Here is a 17,428-nt window from a genome sequence, read left to right on the forward strand (position 1 = left end):
TCCATTATCGTCTAGTCCGGTTAGGATACCTGGCTTTCACCCAGGCGACCCGGGTTCAAATCCCGGTAATGGAATTTTTAAGATTGCTTTTACTTTAATTATTATACTGACAAAACAATTTATTGTGCTGTACGATATGCATAAATGCATAATACACCTCCTGACAATTGATTTGATTTCTATGTTTATCTTTTCTAACTTTATTTTATTTTACTCGTTTTGAATGTATCGCGTGGTTCAATTTACAAAAAAAAGAAAGAAAAAAAATTGTACATTGCCTGTCTAATCAAAATGAAGATCCAACAACTATGGTAAAAGAAATGAATACATCATATATGAATATAAATTATACCTTAAGGTCATGTTCGGCTGCACAGTGAGAATGGGAATAAGAACGGGAATAGAAAAAGTTTGAACTGAAATTTACTATTCACGTGGAAAAAAAAAAAATTCAGTCTGAGTGAATTTTTTTTTTCCCACGTGAACAATATTTTCGGAATTACATCCGAACAGGCCCTAATTATACACAACAAACCCACTTTTAGATAAGTAGAGTTAAATAAGAATATATGAGTTTTGGTCATGATAATTTAAAATGTAATAAGTAAAATTGAATTGTAAATGTTGAACTTGACGTAGCTTGAGTAAGTATCTTAAGATTTAATCATTTTTATAGAATATAAATTATATTTTATAAACTTATATTCTAGTATAGATTAGGTCCATTAGTAGTGGTACAAACGGATCGGATATTATCCGACCGTATGTGAATCCGTATTCAAAAATTAGATACGGATATCTAATATCCGAATATCCATGCTGATACGGATATGATTTTAAATTTTAATTATCCGTATCCAAATAGTAGATATATATTATGAAAAAATTATGTTATTTATTATTATAAAAAGAAGATATCCATATCCGTATAGAAATTGACAGGAAAATATTGATAGCAAAACAGCATATCCACTGAGTTTTTTTTTCTATTATTGAAGTTATTTTCATCATAACAAAACAGCACCACATGGTACGACATACTGACTTGGTTGATATATATATATATATAGAGTTAGGCTGGGGTGCTATGGATAGCATAGTGGCCTCTATGCTACGGTTCAATATTCGAGTTTTCAAAATTCAAACGGTCGATCCGAACCGTTCATCTTATTCTTCATATTAATATCTGCTTGGGGACCAAATTTTACATTTTTCTGAATTTTTTTTACTATTTATTAAGTATTTTACAAAATTGTTGATCCAACGGTGGCTGCACAAAACAGTAAAACCGTTGGATTAGCGATTTTCAAAGTGGCTTAATAAATAGTAAAAAAATTCAGAAAATTATAAAATTTGGTCTCCAAGCAGATATTAATATGGAGAATAAGATGAACGGTTCGGATCGACCGTTTGGATTTTGAAAACTCGAATATTGAGCCGTAGCATAGAGGCCACTATGCTATCCATAGCACCCCAGCCTAACTCATATATATATAGAGAGAGAGAGATGGGCTATGGTGCATTGCAATGTATGGAGGGGTTTGTGCATTGGATCATAAATCTAAAATTCAAAATCTAAATGACCGATCCAAACCTTTCATCTTGGTCTCCATATTAATATGTGCTTGGAGACCAAATTTTACATTTTTCTGAATTTTTTTACTATTTATTAAGTATTTTACAAAATTGTTTATTCAACGGTGGCTTAACAAAACAGTAAAATCAGCAGCCACCGTTGGATCAACAATTTTGTAAAATACTTAATAAATAGTAAAAAAATTCAGAAAAATATAAAATTTGGTCTCCAAGCACATATTAATATGGAGAACAAGATGAACGGTTTGGATCGGCCATTTGGATTTTGAATTTTAGATTTATGATTCAATGCACAAATCCTTCCATGCATTGCAATGCACCATAGCCCATCTCTCTCTCTGTATATATATTATTGTTTTATTCAATTAACATGAAACCATATTCACTGAAATCAACTAACAATAGTAAACTGCAGAATTAATTAAACAGAACTTGCCATACTCTACACTGGTGCATAATGTGTCCCAAACATTTCCTATTAGGAATTTTCAGATTTCGCTCAATCTAGCAATCAAATTAAAAAGTTCGAGAGATGTTAACCAAAATTGTAGGAATTAAATTATATTATTTATTATTTCATAAATATCAACAAGAATATTCATTTGATACTTTTGTAAAAGTGGGGACGGCACAGCTAAGAATTATGGTTTCTTAGCACAAAACCCAACTATATATCGGACAGAATGTAGCAAGAGAGGAACAGTAGATGCTGGTACAAGCCGAGTGCACCCATATGACTAGAGCTTGAGCCAGATAGAACATGGGCAACCTCACCGGCATGCGACCTAGAGAGAGGCATGATAGAGGCTATTTGATTCTTGTATCCTGGTACATAACCGACTGCTGTGCACAGTATGACACAGTGGATAATGAAACCCTTTCTATGGACAACAGCTTGCCCCTTTGTTTCATTATTTGATGTTGTTATTTAGTGTTGCAGTCTGCAGTGACATTTACAACCTAGGTGGTTTACTGGTTTTGACTGCCTGGATATTTTTCTGGGATGGAAAAGAACAGTTTGGTCTCCAATCAGTTTACTGGTTTGTCAGAAATATAACTCAGGCTTATTTTTCTGCAACTTATGGAGACCAGTCTAAATACTGGAACTACATTTTTTCCATTTTCCATTTCTTTTTTCTAAATTCCCTGGCATACAATTTCAGTGTCTTTACTTCAATATATTGCATTGGTGTGTGTGTCCATAATAAATAATCTTGAAAGTTAAACAGATTCCCTGCATATATATTTTATTCAGTGATGAATTATGAACCCTAACATGAATGCCACATTCTGGCATGCAAAGTACTAAACAAAATGATACTTGTATGTGGATCCTAAGATGGCACAGGTGGTTAAAAGTTGACAATTGGTGAAAAAAGAATCACCTCTAGGACCTGTTCGTTTGTCACGGAATTACGCGAGATGAATTTTAATGGAGATGGAAATTCACTTTTGAAAAAGTGGGAACCAATAAGTATGAATATGCATGGGAATATGGAATTGATAATGGGAACATGCTGAAATGAGCTTCAGTTGTACTGTTGGATTAGTTATAAAAAATTTTATTTAAAAATGTTTAATATTATATAATTATTCTTATTAATAAATTATTACATGTAACTAAATAATATGTATTAAATAATAACATAACATTATTTATCGATTATTATTTTATAAAATATAAATATTTATTTTTATATTAAATAAGTTGTATTCAATGAGATCGATGTATTTTACGAATTTCATTAAATTGGCTTCTAGACATTACATTTATTTATTGCTTAGTTGAATCAAAATTGAGTTGGAATAATTGAATGTGGAATGGAAAATTGGGTTTTAATGAAGACAACGACGTAGTATCCTTGATGGAATGTATTTAGTAAGCTATGCACGTGGATTATGTTAATATGCTCAAAACAAGTAAAGTTATGAAGTGCCAAAATTTCCAAAATAACTATGACCCACACATATTATATAACCATAAGCCACCAAACTGAAGTACCATGGTCCATATATAACCAAACTGGATTATCACATATAACCATAAGCCACCAACCTGTACCAGTCTAACGGTACCGGCCAAAGTAAATTCAGGAGTGTATGTTGCGTATAATTGGAAATCTTGAACCATTCACAATTCAAACCACAAATAATTCATACCAGAAGCAAACAGAAAAGGGGTACCAAGTAGTTGCTGGTACCATTATATAACTGAGTATACATAAGATTAAATAATTTCTTTTTAGTAGAAAAAGATTAAATAATTGAGTATACCATAATATCTTGCCTAAGATTAATTGCTTTGAAAATACCATTCTCAAATTTATGCAACGACTAGTACTGTTCTGGTACCAAAACCCGATATACCAAATGATAGCACAATCATAATGTTGTCTATTATTTTGATATAATTAAGACTTATTTAAACTACACAATCATGAAAGTAATATTACCAAATTCACATAATTTACAAAGCACACCCTCCGCCTTAATAAGTATACGATTTGGTCCCTCAAATTAATAAATTTATGTATTGGTCCTGTCATCACATATCCGTACCAGTTGGAAACTGTCCCTGGTACAACACCTAATAGTAAAAAGTAAAAACTGACAAACAAAACAAGGTTAAAATAACTAAAAGAAACATAATATGAATTTTAAGCACTGTGGATTTGCAAGATAACTGTAAATTCTGTTTGAACAACTTTTAGCCCCTTATTTTCCCTCTGCCTTTTATTTTCTCGATGCTTGTTAGAATAGTTGAAGAACCCAGGCCAAAATGAGGCTTTTGGATGAAGTCGAGAACAATTGAAACCAGAACCTAGAATAATTTGGATAACACCAAGCATAAAAGTTAAAGATAAAATATTCTTCACTGAGCACTTTTAAGTAACAAATATATAACAATATAAATACAATAAAACAGGAAGAATTGGAGAACAAACCTCATATCAGTACCAGTTGGGAACTGTCCCTGGTATCAACTGGTACCAAGGAATTCACACAATGCAAGCAAGAAGTGTACAAGGATAATTTATGTTTAGAAAGGATAAGATGGCCCCAAGTCAAGGTCGGTACACTAGCAGGTACAAAGATAGACCAGATAGGGCCCTTCTCATCTAAATATCTGAAGACTAAAGTATGACAATGGGATATCTAACTTAATTAAACTCGTGATAATTTGAAATCCAACAATAATCTCATTTTTTTTATTTATATAAAAGGCCAGATAGGCCCCTTTTCATTAATGAAACGTCAAGTACAAACTAAAACACTACAATTTTACCCCAAAAACCTTAACCTTGCTAAAACCAGCACACCTTGTTCATTCTAAAACATTTTTAAGAAAACAACAATATTTTAACAGCAGCACAAGGCATTCAGTAAATAGGAAAAATGCAACAATTCTACAACAAAGAGTTTGATTTTAAGCCAAGTTATTCTCAAGCTGCCATCAGCGTTGGTATTTCACCACCACAACGTTCATACACCAAGCTCTCTTGAGGAGGCAAGCTTAAATTCAACAATAATCTAATACCCGTTATAACCAAAATTGGTGAACATATTACCTTCTCCTGTCATGATCGAAGCAAAATCAGTGCTAGCACTCGAGTGTCTTGCACATCGTCTTCTTTCTTCCGCTCCCGCTTGACTTTCTCCCGCAAAAATGATATTTGAGGTAAAACGATTGACGAGAGAGAGAGAAGGCAACGCGCAATTGGGAAAATGAAAATTCAGTCTGACTGAATAGATTTTTTCCCACCAATTTTAACATATACGGGAAAGAGATGGGGAAAATGGTGGGGAGTTTTGGGGAGAAAATAGGTCTGCCGAACGGTTCGGGGAATATTAACTCAATCCCACTTAATTTCCGGTGGGTTTTTGTCTGCCGAACACACCCTTACAGAACTTCAATTCCATTATCAATTTCTTTTCTTCTATTTGGTTACAATATTAACCACGCTTCCAACATTCCATGGGATGTTCAACAAAAAAAAAAACTAGATCTTTCAACTTACAGAAAAGCTTGTTCGACATCAGCCTTTTCTTATTCAAGATCTACAAAATTTCTTCATTACTCTTGTTCCAGGGTGCAAACTGCCTGTTACACGAGCATAAACTAAAAAAAAAAGGCTAAAAGAGAACAACAATTGACCAGATTAATGCTTCTCATCTTTTGGTGGCAGATCCTTCTTAGCAGATGAAGAATCTAGCTCTTTGGGTGCAGACCGCTCAGCATTTCTACAATCATCAGCAAAATTCAAAATCAAAGTGATTATCTAAAAGGCAGCGTAATAGAGCTACATAATACAAAATTAAGCTGGTCTTATTATATAAAAAAATTCTGAATATGCAACCTCTATCCATTGGAATCATCTATCTAAGTAGCATGCCGTCAACTACATAATATTCCACCAAATCGATACCAGAGCATATCTGCTATAATAATACCCATAACAAGAAGCTGAATCTTCCAAAGCAAGCTTCCTCCTGTTTTAGCATCCCATTCCTGGCTTTGCACTTTACTTGAAACAACAAAAAAAGAATAGAAAATAAAGTAAAAATCAAAGAAGAGGAATTACTTGGCAGCAGAGGCAGATTCTTCCTCGAGCCACTGTCGGATCTGACGCACGTTCCGACGAAATATCGTCGCCGACTGCTTCACGTCAGTGCGCAAGAGCATCACCGCCGCGCCTACTCCAACCACCGTCAGAATAAAATTCGTCAGTGCCATATCACCTAAAACCCTTGCTCGATCCCTCAATTCCTTTTCCCAATTCAAAACGAACAAGATACAAGTTCCAAGTTAGTGTTATAAAATGCGGTTTTCATGCGGTATGCGGAAGGCCACTGCATACCGCATATATGGTATACGGCCGCATATGCAGATTTTTATGCGGATTTTAAAATAAGAATTCATATATAATTTGTATGCAAAACTATAATTTGTGTACATTAGAGGCATATCTAAGATAAGAAAGGAAGCATCTAATAAATGATTGATACTATGTAAAACTTATCAAAAAAAAGAACTATATAACCAATGTTGTAAAATGCGGTTTTGTTCATGCATGCGGAAGGTCACTGCATACTGCATATGCGGATTTTAAACTATATATGAATTTATTTCCACTAAAAACATGCAAATATTCCCATTAAAAATAACTTGTGTCACACGTCAGAGGAAAGAATTACATCGAATTCCAGCATATTAAAAATCATTTTAAAACCAAATTTCAACTCAATCATATCCATATGAATATTAATGCTCAGATAAATTCACACATAGATCTCCACATAAATTTGAACGTAAATTCAGTTTAAAATACAACTAAATTGTCAAATTAACCAACTACAACACAAGCATCAAGTAACCAGATGCAAACAATTATTTAATTGACACTCAGTGAATCAGTGATAGAATCGCATGATGTCAGATGCAAATATGAAATAATTGTATGATTAAAAATTAATATGCTTGTTTAAACTTTAAATTAATGGTCAATACAAGGGTTATTTAGACTTGATTAACCCAAACTTCCCGCCTATATTCTATAAAAGTCAGACAGACGAGAATGCAAATTAAAAGGAAAAAAAAAGATGAAATATTAAGCCTCAGTTACAGAATCGCTAAACCAAACAATCCAAATCTAGTGACAGAATCGCTAAACCAATTCAATTCAGTGAAATACCTGGAGAAGAGACGGTGATGCGCTGGGAGGAGAGAGGCGACGGCGGACAGTGGAGAGGAGCCGCTTGAGAGGCACCGGAGGAGGGAGAGGCGATCGATTCTGGAGAAGAGACGGCTGTGATTTTGTCACGATCTGAAGGAAAAATTGGGTTCTACTTCTACCAAACAAAGAGATAAATCTGATCGGTGGGGTTTCTCATAGCATAGGTTAATGGGCTGTGTTTAATTTTGTCATGATTTTGTTATTGGGCTGTGTTTAATTTCTAGTTTGAACTCTGTTAGTTCAGTTTAATGGAGAGTCCATTTAATTAGTAACTGGAGAATTACTGTTATGCAAATTAAATATAAGTCACGCTGTTTGTAGGATGTAAAAAAATATATATATGAAAAACCAAAGTTTCTTTCTGTCCAAGTTTACAAGTTACCTATATTTTGCTCTTTTATTTTTCTTCCTAATTACACAAATTTAGTACAAATTGAATTCAAATAGTGTTGGGTTCCTTTGAGATCTGACAGATTTTGGTTAGGTTAGGTCTGAATGAGAGGAGTGATAATTTGAGTTGGCGATATTTGTGAATTGAGACGGTTATGCGCGAACATGCGGTAACATGCGCAAACCAAGTTTTTTTAAAATTGAAGAGAGAAAATCAGTGACTAATTAATCAATTTAGTATCTCCTCCTCTATTCTGTTTTTATCTACAGCTTATGTAATTTGACAAATTAGGTTTACCTAAATAACAGTATCTCCTTCAATTGACATTTATTTACCAGAGGCAGTGACTACATCAAATTTATTTACCAGAGGCGGAGACAATCGGGGTGGAGAGGCGATGGGTAGATGAGCCGGTGAAGAGAGACGATTCGTTTTGGAGGAGGGTGAGAGACGAAAATGGCAGGAGAAGAGAGACGATCCTGCTGCAGGAGCGACTTATGCGGAGGAGGAGAGCGACCCGTTTTCGGCGTCTCCAGTTTTCTCCACTGTCCAACTCCTAACAGTAACAGAATCCATATCCTCTGCAATCTGCATTAACGCAATATTTGATACAATTTGCGGTTCAGATTTAATTAAACATCATCCCGTCGAAATTAGACCTTTACCTTCTCCATTTGCTCGTTCTTTTTTTCACTTATCAGCAAGGTTATTGGGCCTTCTCGAATCCGGCCCGTTTTCAGTGTCTTCTTCACTTTTCTCCACTGTCCACTCCAAAGAAGCTTATCCGCAAGGTGGAGATAAAGGAGAGAGAGAGGAGTGGCAACGGGAACGGGAACGGGAACGGGAACCTCCAAAAGACAGCAATGGCGCTCTCTATCTCTTCATTCTCATCCTCTTTCACCTCTCTGTCGCTCTCTCACAAACCTAAATCGAAACCTTTCATTCCCTGTCGCCGTTTTACGGTCACCGCATTAGCCTCGAACGGCCAGTCCTATGGAAAAATGTTGGCGGACGCGGCGGAGTTGGCTTGCGGGATAACTCCTTTAATCCCGGAGCTTCCATTGGGGATGACTGTGGAGAAGTATATGAAATCTCGGTTGCCAGGTGGTATCGCTGCTCAGCCTATAATCGCTACTGGTAGAAGGAAGTGCGCTATTGCTAGAGTAGTCTTACAGGAGGGTAATGGCAAGGTTATTGTCAATTACCGTGACGCTAAGGTAAAAACTATGGAAAATTTTAGTATATGTCAATGTAGTTTTGATAAATATTGCCTTGAATTTTAAAATTGTTGTGTTATTTTACCTATTGAGCTAGCAAACGGTTAACCATCAAACTGCAAAATACTCAATTTAACTAGTAATATGGTATTCTATCATATTTATACTGGTAAGGTGGTATGTTAATCCTTGAATCGGGGCATTGGTCTGCTGCCACCCACAGTTTACTTTCTTGTTCCATGTATTACCACATTACATGCCTTTACCGGTCACTGACGTCCTTGGCTTTATTATTTTGCAATGACAAAGTAAATACATTAAAATATCTTGGAAGGATTTCGTGTGAAGCCTAATGGCCGTTACAGTTAATTTTAACTCACTTAAACATCCTAGTAATTTGATTATTAGTTTGTTTATGTAAACAATAACCAAATTTAGAACTGTTAGGTGGCCATGCTGGTTTAAATAGTTGTGTTATTTCATTTTAGTCTTTTCTTTTTCTAAGTTTGTTGTTTTCCCTAGCTTGCTTGCTTTTAATCATCAATCTAATTCCCACTTTATAGAATCGTTCAGATTTTTTCATTTAATGATAATGGCAAGGACTTCGTTATTACAAATAGTTCATTTCTGCAATAAAATTATGAGCTTCGGAACTTTCATTATATAAAACCGAAATAGAGAGTTGTGCTATGGTGCTTTGCAATGCTTCTTCACCAAACCTCGATATTCAAAACTCAAATAGGAAATCCCAGACATTTTAGGGTCTGATCGGAACCAACTCTCCTCCTTCAAAATTAGAAATAGAATTGACAAATCTTCAAATCCGCTGATCGAAACACACACAGTGACGAGAGACGAATTCGTTTGAGGCGATTCGGAGAGAGATTTTAGCTCCAGCGAAATCTCGTGAAAATCGGTGAGATTTGGCGAGAGTTCAATGGCACTGTTTTTGTTTCTGTCAATACCCTTTTCTGAAACCATTCGCTTCCCTTCTACATTTCTGTTGAGTGTTCTCTACTGAAGCGGAGGAAGAAGAAAGTGGGGTGCCACGAGCCCTCTGACCAACGCATGGCTCTTCAGGCAGCTCACACAATTCCGATCAGAAGTAGAAGCTCGTGCGATACTTCACGCAATACCCAAATTAGGAGCATATTGTGTGGTTCTTCACGCAAGTACTCAAAGAAGTTATTTCATTTCGGCATGTTTCGTTTTTGGCTGCTTGTGCACATCTCACTTAGTCTTTTTGGCAAGTTTTAGCATTGTTTATATGAGCATATCTATTAAGAACCACGTAATTTCTCACTTAGTCTTGTTGTGGGGATGGGGATAAGGGCATGTAATTTCTTCTCTTATAACCAATCACTGGTTTTACTATGCACTGGGTTACAATTAATTGATGAAGAAGGGAACTAAGGAAGGAGATGCTCGAGTACTACTGGCTACACATATGCGATTTTCAATTTCTAAAATGTTATGGATTTATTTAATGTACTCAGGTGCTGTTTTAAGGAAGTACTGGTATCTGTAATATTGCCTATGGGCTTTTAGTAAAGCAAAATACAAATAATAAAAGTTAAGCAACAAGCCAGATCTAGTATGACCTAGGATAATAATGGCATCAATTGATTACAATTTTTGACAAAAAAACATTCATTAGTATGTTGCTGCTTTCTCTATTGAGATTGATTAATTTGTAAATCAGGTTTTGATTTACAATCATGCTGAGAGCTAAATTGGGTAAGTTATGGGCTCAGTTGCAAAAATGGTAGAAGTAAGCCATAAGAGATGCACACAAGTAGCAACAAATATTGTTTTAGATGATATTCTTTCATTATATACTATTTTTTATAAACTTAAGAGCATTTTCAAAGGAATAAGTGGGGCATTTTGGGTCCTCAACATGCTAAGATATTATTTTTTTGTTGGGGGCTTTGGTTGGTGACAAACGACTGGTACTGTTTGGTACTGGTACCATATTGTTATAAACCGTTATATCTGAAAAATATATGAACTAGCTGTTTGATAAACATCTTTACATGACTCTGAAAATTTAGTAGGTGCAAGTGTATATTTTAAGGGCACACGTGTCATTTTTACTTGAATGAAATCATCTGCCTTCTATTATGTATATGTTCCAATCAATAATTTCAATAGAATTCAATTCTTCTCCATTTTGATTCCGATCAACAAAGTTCAATTGAAAATCATCTCCCTTGAATTCTACTGAATTGAAATCAATTGAACTTGAAAAAATGTTGGTTCTAATCATAGCCTTACTCAAATAGGAAATCCCGACCAATTAATGTGTTTATATATATTTTTTATTATTTTTTAGGATAGAAAGAAAGAAATTTCTGTTGAAAAGTGCAGATTATCTAAATCAGTGATTTTTTTCCCTATAAAAAAGGTAAAAATCTTAATATGTAAATTTTGGTTTTGTATAAGATTTGGATGTCTAGATCACATTGAGCAGCTTGGATCGATTTCTTTATTTGAGATTTTGAACTGAAATACAACTGATGGTTACATAGCAAAGCACCATAGCGCAACTTCCAAGTAGGGATTTTGATATAGAACTCAATATTCTGTTTCTATAATATTTCATACAATGCATAAGTTTTTGGTTTCTTACAAAATAATATCTCTATTTTGAATTTTCTTACAGCACATAGTAAGGTTTAAGGGTGTTCTACATGAATCAGATTAGTTTGTTTAGGGAGATCATATGACAGAAACCCAAATGAAAGCCCTACAGCAGAAAGACAAGTAGCATTGTCTTGGAAGGGGAAAATAAATAATGAATTAATATTCAACCTGATTGTGCCTATTCCTTGGGACTTACTTCCAGTTCAGTTTGTTTTTACTTTCTTTCCAAGGCAGGATCAATTTATCAGAACTAATACAATATATCTTATATTGTCTATGAGACCCTAATATTTGGTCTAATTTCATTGCAGGATTATTTCCAAGGGAGCCCTCTGTATCTTCGGTATCTGACAACGCCACTGACGGCTCTCGGGTTAGAGAAACAGTACGACATGTTTATCAAAGTACATGGAGGTGGGTTGTCAGGCCAGGCTCAGGCTGTGACACTAGGTGTGGCACGGGCCCTGGTTAAAATAAGTGAAGAGAACCGGAAGCCCTTGCGACGAGAGGGACTCCTTACGAGAGATGCCCGTGTTGTCGAGAGAAAGAAGGCTGGGCTCAAAAAGGCCCGCAAAGCCCCTCAGTACTCCAAGCGTTGATATGTCTATGTATTTGCCATTTCCTTTGCTTATTTGTTTCATCCTTTTGAAATAGGTCTTTCTAGACCAGATATAAAGTAAATGTAATTTGAACTGCTGTTTACTTTGTGTTGCTGATTTGTTGATGTTTACTGTGCTCTTGATGTACTGATATTGAAACTAGTGAGCCTAAACAAACGGAGTACACGGGGGTTGGGCACTTGGGCTCCTCTTGAATTGTATGGAGACATTGGGGAGCTGCTCAGGACCAGTGTTGTAAAAAATGTCCTTTTAGGCCAATTAATCGGCCGATTAGTCGTTGGCAGCGATCAATTTGTTACTGATTTTCTCGACTATTTGGCCTATTATTTCTGATTAATACCGTAATTTACAACACTGCTTAGGAAAGATTAGGATGTACCATTTGAGATTGAATGGTCTCTCGAATAGCACCGATACACTGCGCGAATTCGTATCCTTTGCATTAGCTCAAAAGGGAATTTTTGAGTTAATGAATCCTGACCATCTGATCTGTTTCAATATTCGTGCAGATTAGATCCACACTAATATTAAAGAGCTCCTATATCTATATCATAAGTAGAGGCCGGATTGGCTCCGTTTAAAATTAGATGGTAGAGATTCATTAGAGCATCTACATCCCTGAAACTCTTTGAGTTTCTAATCTGATGTGGCAGTTTCTAAACCAGTTTCAGGGATGCAGATGAGTTTCTTATTTAGCAATTTTGCTCCAAAGTTTCTTAATAAGAAACCGTTTATAAACTCTGACGTGGCCAAATAATTCGCTGAAATTCTTTTCTCTTGTAATTTATTTGCTGATGTGGCAATTAAGAAATTCTAATTTTGAGTTTCAGGGATGTGAGGGTTTATAAACTTTCAGAGATAAACTTTCTAAAAATTAGTTAACAGTTATTTAGAAACTCCAAGAGTTTCAGAGATGTAGATGCTCTTACCTGAAAATATTCCTTTTTGAGTTAATGCAGAGGATACGCATTCTACACTGCACTGCTTGATTTGTATCGGAGTGTCCAGCCATGCTGAATACAGTACTGCTGCCATAAAATCCAAGGGCATCGGTTGTTATTGGGTCACTGACACAACGCAGCTCTATACGCTGCTAATTTCATTTCATTGGGTAATATGACAGCGGATGCCAACTCCAGACGTGCCTGGATTTTTTATTTATCGTATTCTGCAATACCTGCTTATAAATTATTGAAGGAGAATTCCATGTTCACATTATTCTGAAGCAATAAAGTCGTATCAGTTGGTTAATATGATTAAATGAAACTCTTAAGTGGTAGAGCAAGAAAATAAGTGTCTCGCTATTCAAACTTTGCTTAATTTCATTATGGGAATTGTGAACTTGAAAAGCATTTATTTGTTTGTGAAAAAATTATCTGAGCACTAATTATAGGACGATCTCTTTTGTCACTGTTTTATTTCCTAAAATTGGCCGTTCCTCGGTTCCTCCTGTGTTTCATCTCCGTTCCGTAGAGTCGTAGACCATAGCACAAAACAAAGCGGCAGAGTAACATACAATACAATACATACACTCGTTGAAGAGGCCAGAGACTCAGAGAGACTTGTCTTCCTACACAAATGAAAAGGTATATATATATATATTCTCTTATCATGAAACCGGTTGAAATGAGTCGGGTCGGCTGTCGGTTTTTGCTGCCCGGACTGTGTAATGGAACTCTTATTCTCTTTCTATTAACGGACTTCTAAACCCTACTCCGATGATCAACAGCATTTCCATCTCCATCTCCGACGAAGACGACCTCTCTGGTCGCGTCCGGCTGCCCCCTCGGCCCAGGCGCCGCAAAACGGGACGTAATGCACGGCCTGGACCACTCCGACGGTTTTCTCGGGTTCTGATCCGGTGGTGGCCCGTTTTCTTCCTTGCGGTTTCTGTATTTCTCTTTTTTAAGGTCTCTAAGCACATGAGAAGAGCACCTGATATTGGCCAGGTCACTTTGGATAAGGGATCAAGAGAAGATCCTGAATTGGATGGCTCAATTGGCAATCTAAACCGGCTCGATCCAGTCACTAGAGCTGTTCGTGGTGGCAGAGAGCGTAAGTCTCTTCTATTAGCTTATTTTATAACATCTTTTGTGCAATTTGGTAGAACAAAGTGGCAAATTCAAATGTTGCAATAAAAAAGTGTGAATTTAATATTCATAATCATAATGCTTTTTCAAGAAAGGAATTATCAAACAGTGTGTACATAGTCAATTTTTGTTTTCTAAATGAACTGCAGTTTGAATAATTTCTTGAAACATAGCTTGTCTGAAGATACTGAGTCATGAAGAGCTAATACGTCTTGATTTTCCTCCATCTGCTGGTTCGAATATTTCGACGGAAAGAATTTTTTACAAATCAGGAGAATTTTGTTCAGAAGAGAATGCTACAAGGGTCGGGAGGTTCAATTCTTTCACGGGATATCCTTCTCTTCATGAAAGAGAAGAAAGTTTCAAGGTCTAATATTAAATCTCGTTAATTCAAAAGTCTGATTTTTTTAATATCATTGCCAATGAATTTTCTTTTTCTTTCAGGTGAAAGGAACACCTGAGGTGTATTGTGGATTCTACTGTGAGAATGGAGGCTTTAAAATTTCTGATGAGGATAAAAGTTATATGAGAAAATGCAAAGCAGTGGTATCAACATGTGCATTTGGTGGTGGTGACGATCTCTACCAACCTATTGGAATGACTGATACCTCTCTTCAGAATGTAATTGTTTTTTAAACTATCAAGTACAAAGTAAAAGGGACTGCATTGAAACAAAAATAATTTTGATTTGTGCAGAAGTTATTTTCTCTTTAAAGGTTTATACGTGTCATGAAGTTTTTAAACATATGATAAGGTTTCCTGAAGGATTGATAGTGTATTTATAATTAAGCAAACATAATCTGTCGAACATTATTCTTGATCCCTTTTTTAAATCACAAGAGGAAAATATTAGAGGCTGACTGCATTTAGGGATTAGCAATTCAGACTTCCCTACAATTTCAATAAGGCATGGTTCTTTTGCAAGTTGTAGCTATTGTAAGGCCTTCTACTATCTCCTATCTCTCAATCATTAATGAGAACAGAAGTATTCCGTAGCTTTATATGGCGCTATGCAGGTTTGTTACGTAGCATTCTGGGATGAGATCACCCGATCAAGTCAGGAATCAGAAGGGAAAGTTATTGGTGACAGGAGGATGATTGGAAAGTGGCGTATTGTTGTTGTCGCAGACCTCCCATTCTCTGATCAACGTTTAAATGGGAAGATACCTAAGGTATAGAAAAAGGAGAGAGACTTAACATTGCATATTTTCCCTTAGGGCACCAATAATAACTGATGCTTTTGCTTTTTCTTCTATGCAACTTTTAGTTCCTTTGTTTTTTGTTTAATTGGGACTAGCAGCGATAATGCTAAATCGGTCAAATTGATGTTTACTTTCAATTTTAAAAGCACAAATGACAGCAAACTATTTCCGTACTCTTTGGTGGTTAATCATACTGTTTTTGGGTAAATAGAATGTATTGTTGAGCAAAATATAAGTGCTTCTTAATTCTTGAATAATAAAACGATGCTCTCTACATGAACCAGATTCTGAGCCACCGGCTATTCCCAGAAGCCAGATACTCAATCTGGGTTGACTCAAAATCCCAGTTCAGACGGGACCCACTAGGTGTTTTTGAAGCACTTCTCTGGCGCACTGGCTCTGTGTTTGCAATCTCTGAGCATGGGGCCCGAAGTAACCTGTATGATGAAGCCAAAGCTATTGTCAGAAAAAATAAGGCAACGCCAGAAGAGGTCGAGGTACAGTTGAGGCAGTATCGGTTGGATGGTATACCTGCAGATAAACGCTTTAATGGCAAAAAAGGTTAGTTTTGGAATTTCATGGTATTTGCTAGTCAGAACACTTCTCAATTCTTGACAATGAGATTCCTTCTTTCTTTAAACCAAATTAAACTCAAATTAGTCCGCAGGTAAATTTTATCGTACAGGACCTTGCCAACCATTGCGAACCATTCATCACTTCAAATGAACGAACATGATTTAGACTGCTGACATCTTATAGAGTTCTTTTTTCTTTAGTTTATACCAGCATGGATCTAATCCATTAGTTTTATACCGGACAACTAGATTGAATAGTGGGATTCTGCTTTTAAGATGACAAACGAAAGACTTGGAGGGGAGGGGGGGGAGGGGGGGGGGGGGGGGGGGGGGGGGGGGTGCAATGAAGCCATTTTTTTTTTTTACACGAATGTAGTTTGTTTTAAGATTTTCATATTTGTTGAAAGTACAAGAAATGTATGTGCTCACTTTACCAGATAAACTATTTGTGTTAAAAGATAACTATGTTTATTTCTTATCTTTCAGCTCTTGCGGAGGCATCGATAATTGTAAGAGAGCACACTCCCTCCACCAATTTATTCATGTGCCTGTGGTTCAATGAGGTGGTTCGGTTCACCTCGCGGGACCAGCTGAGCTTCCCTTATGTCATGCGACGGCTAAACTTGACGAGTGTGAATATGTTCCCAGTTTGTACCAGAAAAGATCTGGTCAACAGTATGGGTCATAAACGGAAGGTCAAACCCCTTCTTCGAGAAAGTAGCACTGGATGAATGGATAGGAGTCAGGTAGAGAGGATTTTACTAATTTGACATTTGTTTTATAGTTTGTTGTGTTAGGGCTAGATTTCAAGTTAGTTTGTCAGTTTTGGTTTACAATTTTCATGTGTTTGGCATTCCAAACATGTAAATGAAGAGGTTAAACTAATTGGATTTAGTCAAAATCATGCTCCCAATATTGTGTTTATATTAATTTTTTCTTCTTTTCCTTTCTTTTGGGCTAATTTGGATTTGCAATCGGCAGATACAGAAAACAACTGTCAAGTTTTGCCAGAACCTATTGAGCCAGCACTCTTAATCTAATCCAATCAGCTAATTGGTTGTAGTTCAAGAAACCCAGCCCATTAGCTGGGCCTGGCATAGACCTCTAACACATCTTAGTTAGTTTAACCGGGCTTTTACTGTACATTACTTGACTTTTATGTTTTAGTCAAATTTATTTTAGATTATGCGATGTGTCGCATCAAACCAACTCTTAAATAGTAGATGTAGCTTCAATTTTCGGATTTAGTTTCCACATAATTTAAAAAAATATTTTAAAGATTATATTAAAAACTTGCAAAACATTTCTTATACCAACATGAAACATCAGTTTTCTAAATTCCCTAACTCTTCTCAA

The 17,428-nt window shown here is 35.9% G+C and overlaps 3 protein-coding genes and 1 non-coding gene across 5 annotated transcripts; 3 read left to right on the forward strand and 1 right to left on the reverse strand.

The window, feature by feature from the left end:
• Positions 1–74, forward strand: TRNAE-UUC (transfer RNA glutamic acid (anticodon UUC)). The gene has a single exon. It is a non-coding gene; the product is annotated as a tRNA-Glu (tRNA).
• Positions 75–5,497: 5,423 nt separating this feature from the next.
• On the reverse strand, positions 5,498–7,471 carry LOC144573957 (uncharacterized). The gene is made up of 3 exons (XM_078323745.1): positions 7,290–7,471; positions 6,180–6,364; positions 5,498–5,838 (listed from the first exon to the last, which is right to left on the reverse strand). The coding sequence occupies exons 2-3, from the start codon at positions 6,329–6,331 to the stop codon at positions 5,757–5,759; spliced, it is 234 nt and encodes a 77-aa protein (XP_078179871.1). The 5' UTR covers positions 6,332–6,364; positions 7,290–7,471; the 3' UTR covers positions 5,498–5,756.
• A 1,001-nt stretch (positions 7,472–8,472) lies between these two features.
• Positions 8,473–12,285, forward strand: RPS9 (ribosomal protein S9). The gene is made up of 2 exons (XM_078323744.1): positions 8,473–8,939; positions 11,897–12,285. Exons 1-2 carry the CDS (start codon positions 8,586–8,588, stop codon positions 12,182–12,184), a joined length of 642 nt encoding a protein of 213 aa, XP_078179870.1. The 5' UTR covers positions 8,473–8,585; the 3' UTR covers positions 12,185–12,285.
• Positions 12,286–13,683: 1,398 nt separating this feature from the next.
• On the forward strand, positions 13,684–16,985 carry LOC144574276 (DNA-directed RNA polymerase subunit beta (DUF616)). 2 transcript variants are annotated; one of them, XM_078324205.1, is made up of 7 exons: positions 13,684–13,791; positions 13,935–14,260; positions 14,469–14,662; positions 14,740–14,916; positions 15,312–15,467; positions 15,782–16,058; positions 16,559–16,985. In XM_078324205.1, the coding sequence occupies exons 1-7, from the start codon at positions 13,784–13,786 to the stop codon at positions 16,801–16,803; spliced, it is 1,383 nt and encodes a 460-aa protein (XP_078180331.1). In that variant the 5' UTR covers positions 13,684–13,783; the 3' UTR covers positions 16,804–16,985. The 2 variants fall into 2 exon arrangements, with proteins under 2 accessions (XP_078180331.1, XP_078180330.1); XM_078324204.1 differs by lacking the exon at positions 13,684–13,791 and having other exon boundaries at positions 13,814–14,260.
• Positions 16,986–17,428: the final 443 nt, after the last annotated feature.

The sequence above is a fragment of the Carex rostrata genome, chromosome 22 (genome assembly GCF_964058835.1).
Source record: "Carex rostrata chromosome 22, lpCarRost1.2, whole genome shotgun sequence".
Lineage (NCBI taxonomy): Eukaryota > Viridiplantae > Streptophyta > Magnoliopsida > Poales > Cyperaceae > Carex > Carex rostrata.

Excerpts from the sequence above, each read along its gene's own strand:
- LOC144573957 (XM_078323745.1), bottom strand. The coding sequence starts at position 6,331 with ATGGCACTGACGAATTTTATTCTGACGGTGGTTGGAGTAGGCGCGGCG. Across the intron at positions 5,839-6,179 it reads GAATCTGCCTCTGCTGCCAA|AAATGCTGAGCGGTCTGCAC; the intron begins GTAATTCCTCTT and ends TGATGATTGTAG.
- RPS9 (XM_078323744.1), top strand. The coding sequence starts at position 8,586 with ATGGCGCTCTCTATCTCTTCATTCTCATCCTCTTTCACCTCTCTGTCG. Across the intron at positions 8,940-11,896 it reads TCAATTACCGTGACGCTAAG|GATTATTTCCAAGGGAGCCC; the intron begins GTAAAAACTATG and ends ATTTCATTGCAG.
- LOC144574276 (XM_078324204.1), top strand. The coding sequence starts at position 13,924 with ATGATCAACAGCATTTCCATCTCCATCTCCGACGAAGACGACCTCTCT. Across the intron at positions 14,663-14,739 it reads AAAGAGAAGAAAGTTTCAAG|GTGAAAGGAACACCTGAGGT; the intron begins GTCTAATATTAA and ends TTTTTCTTTCAG. Across the intron at positions 15,468-15,781 it reads TAAATGGGAAGATACCTAAG|ATTCTGAGCCACCGGCTATT; the intron begins GTATAGAAAAAG and ends TACATGAACCAG.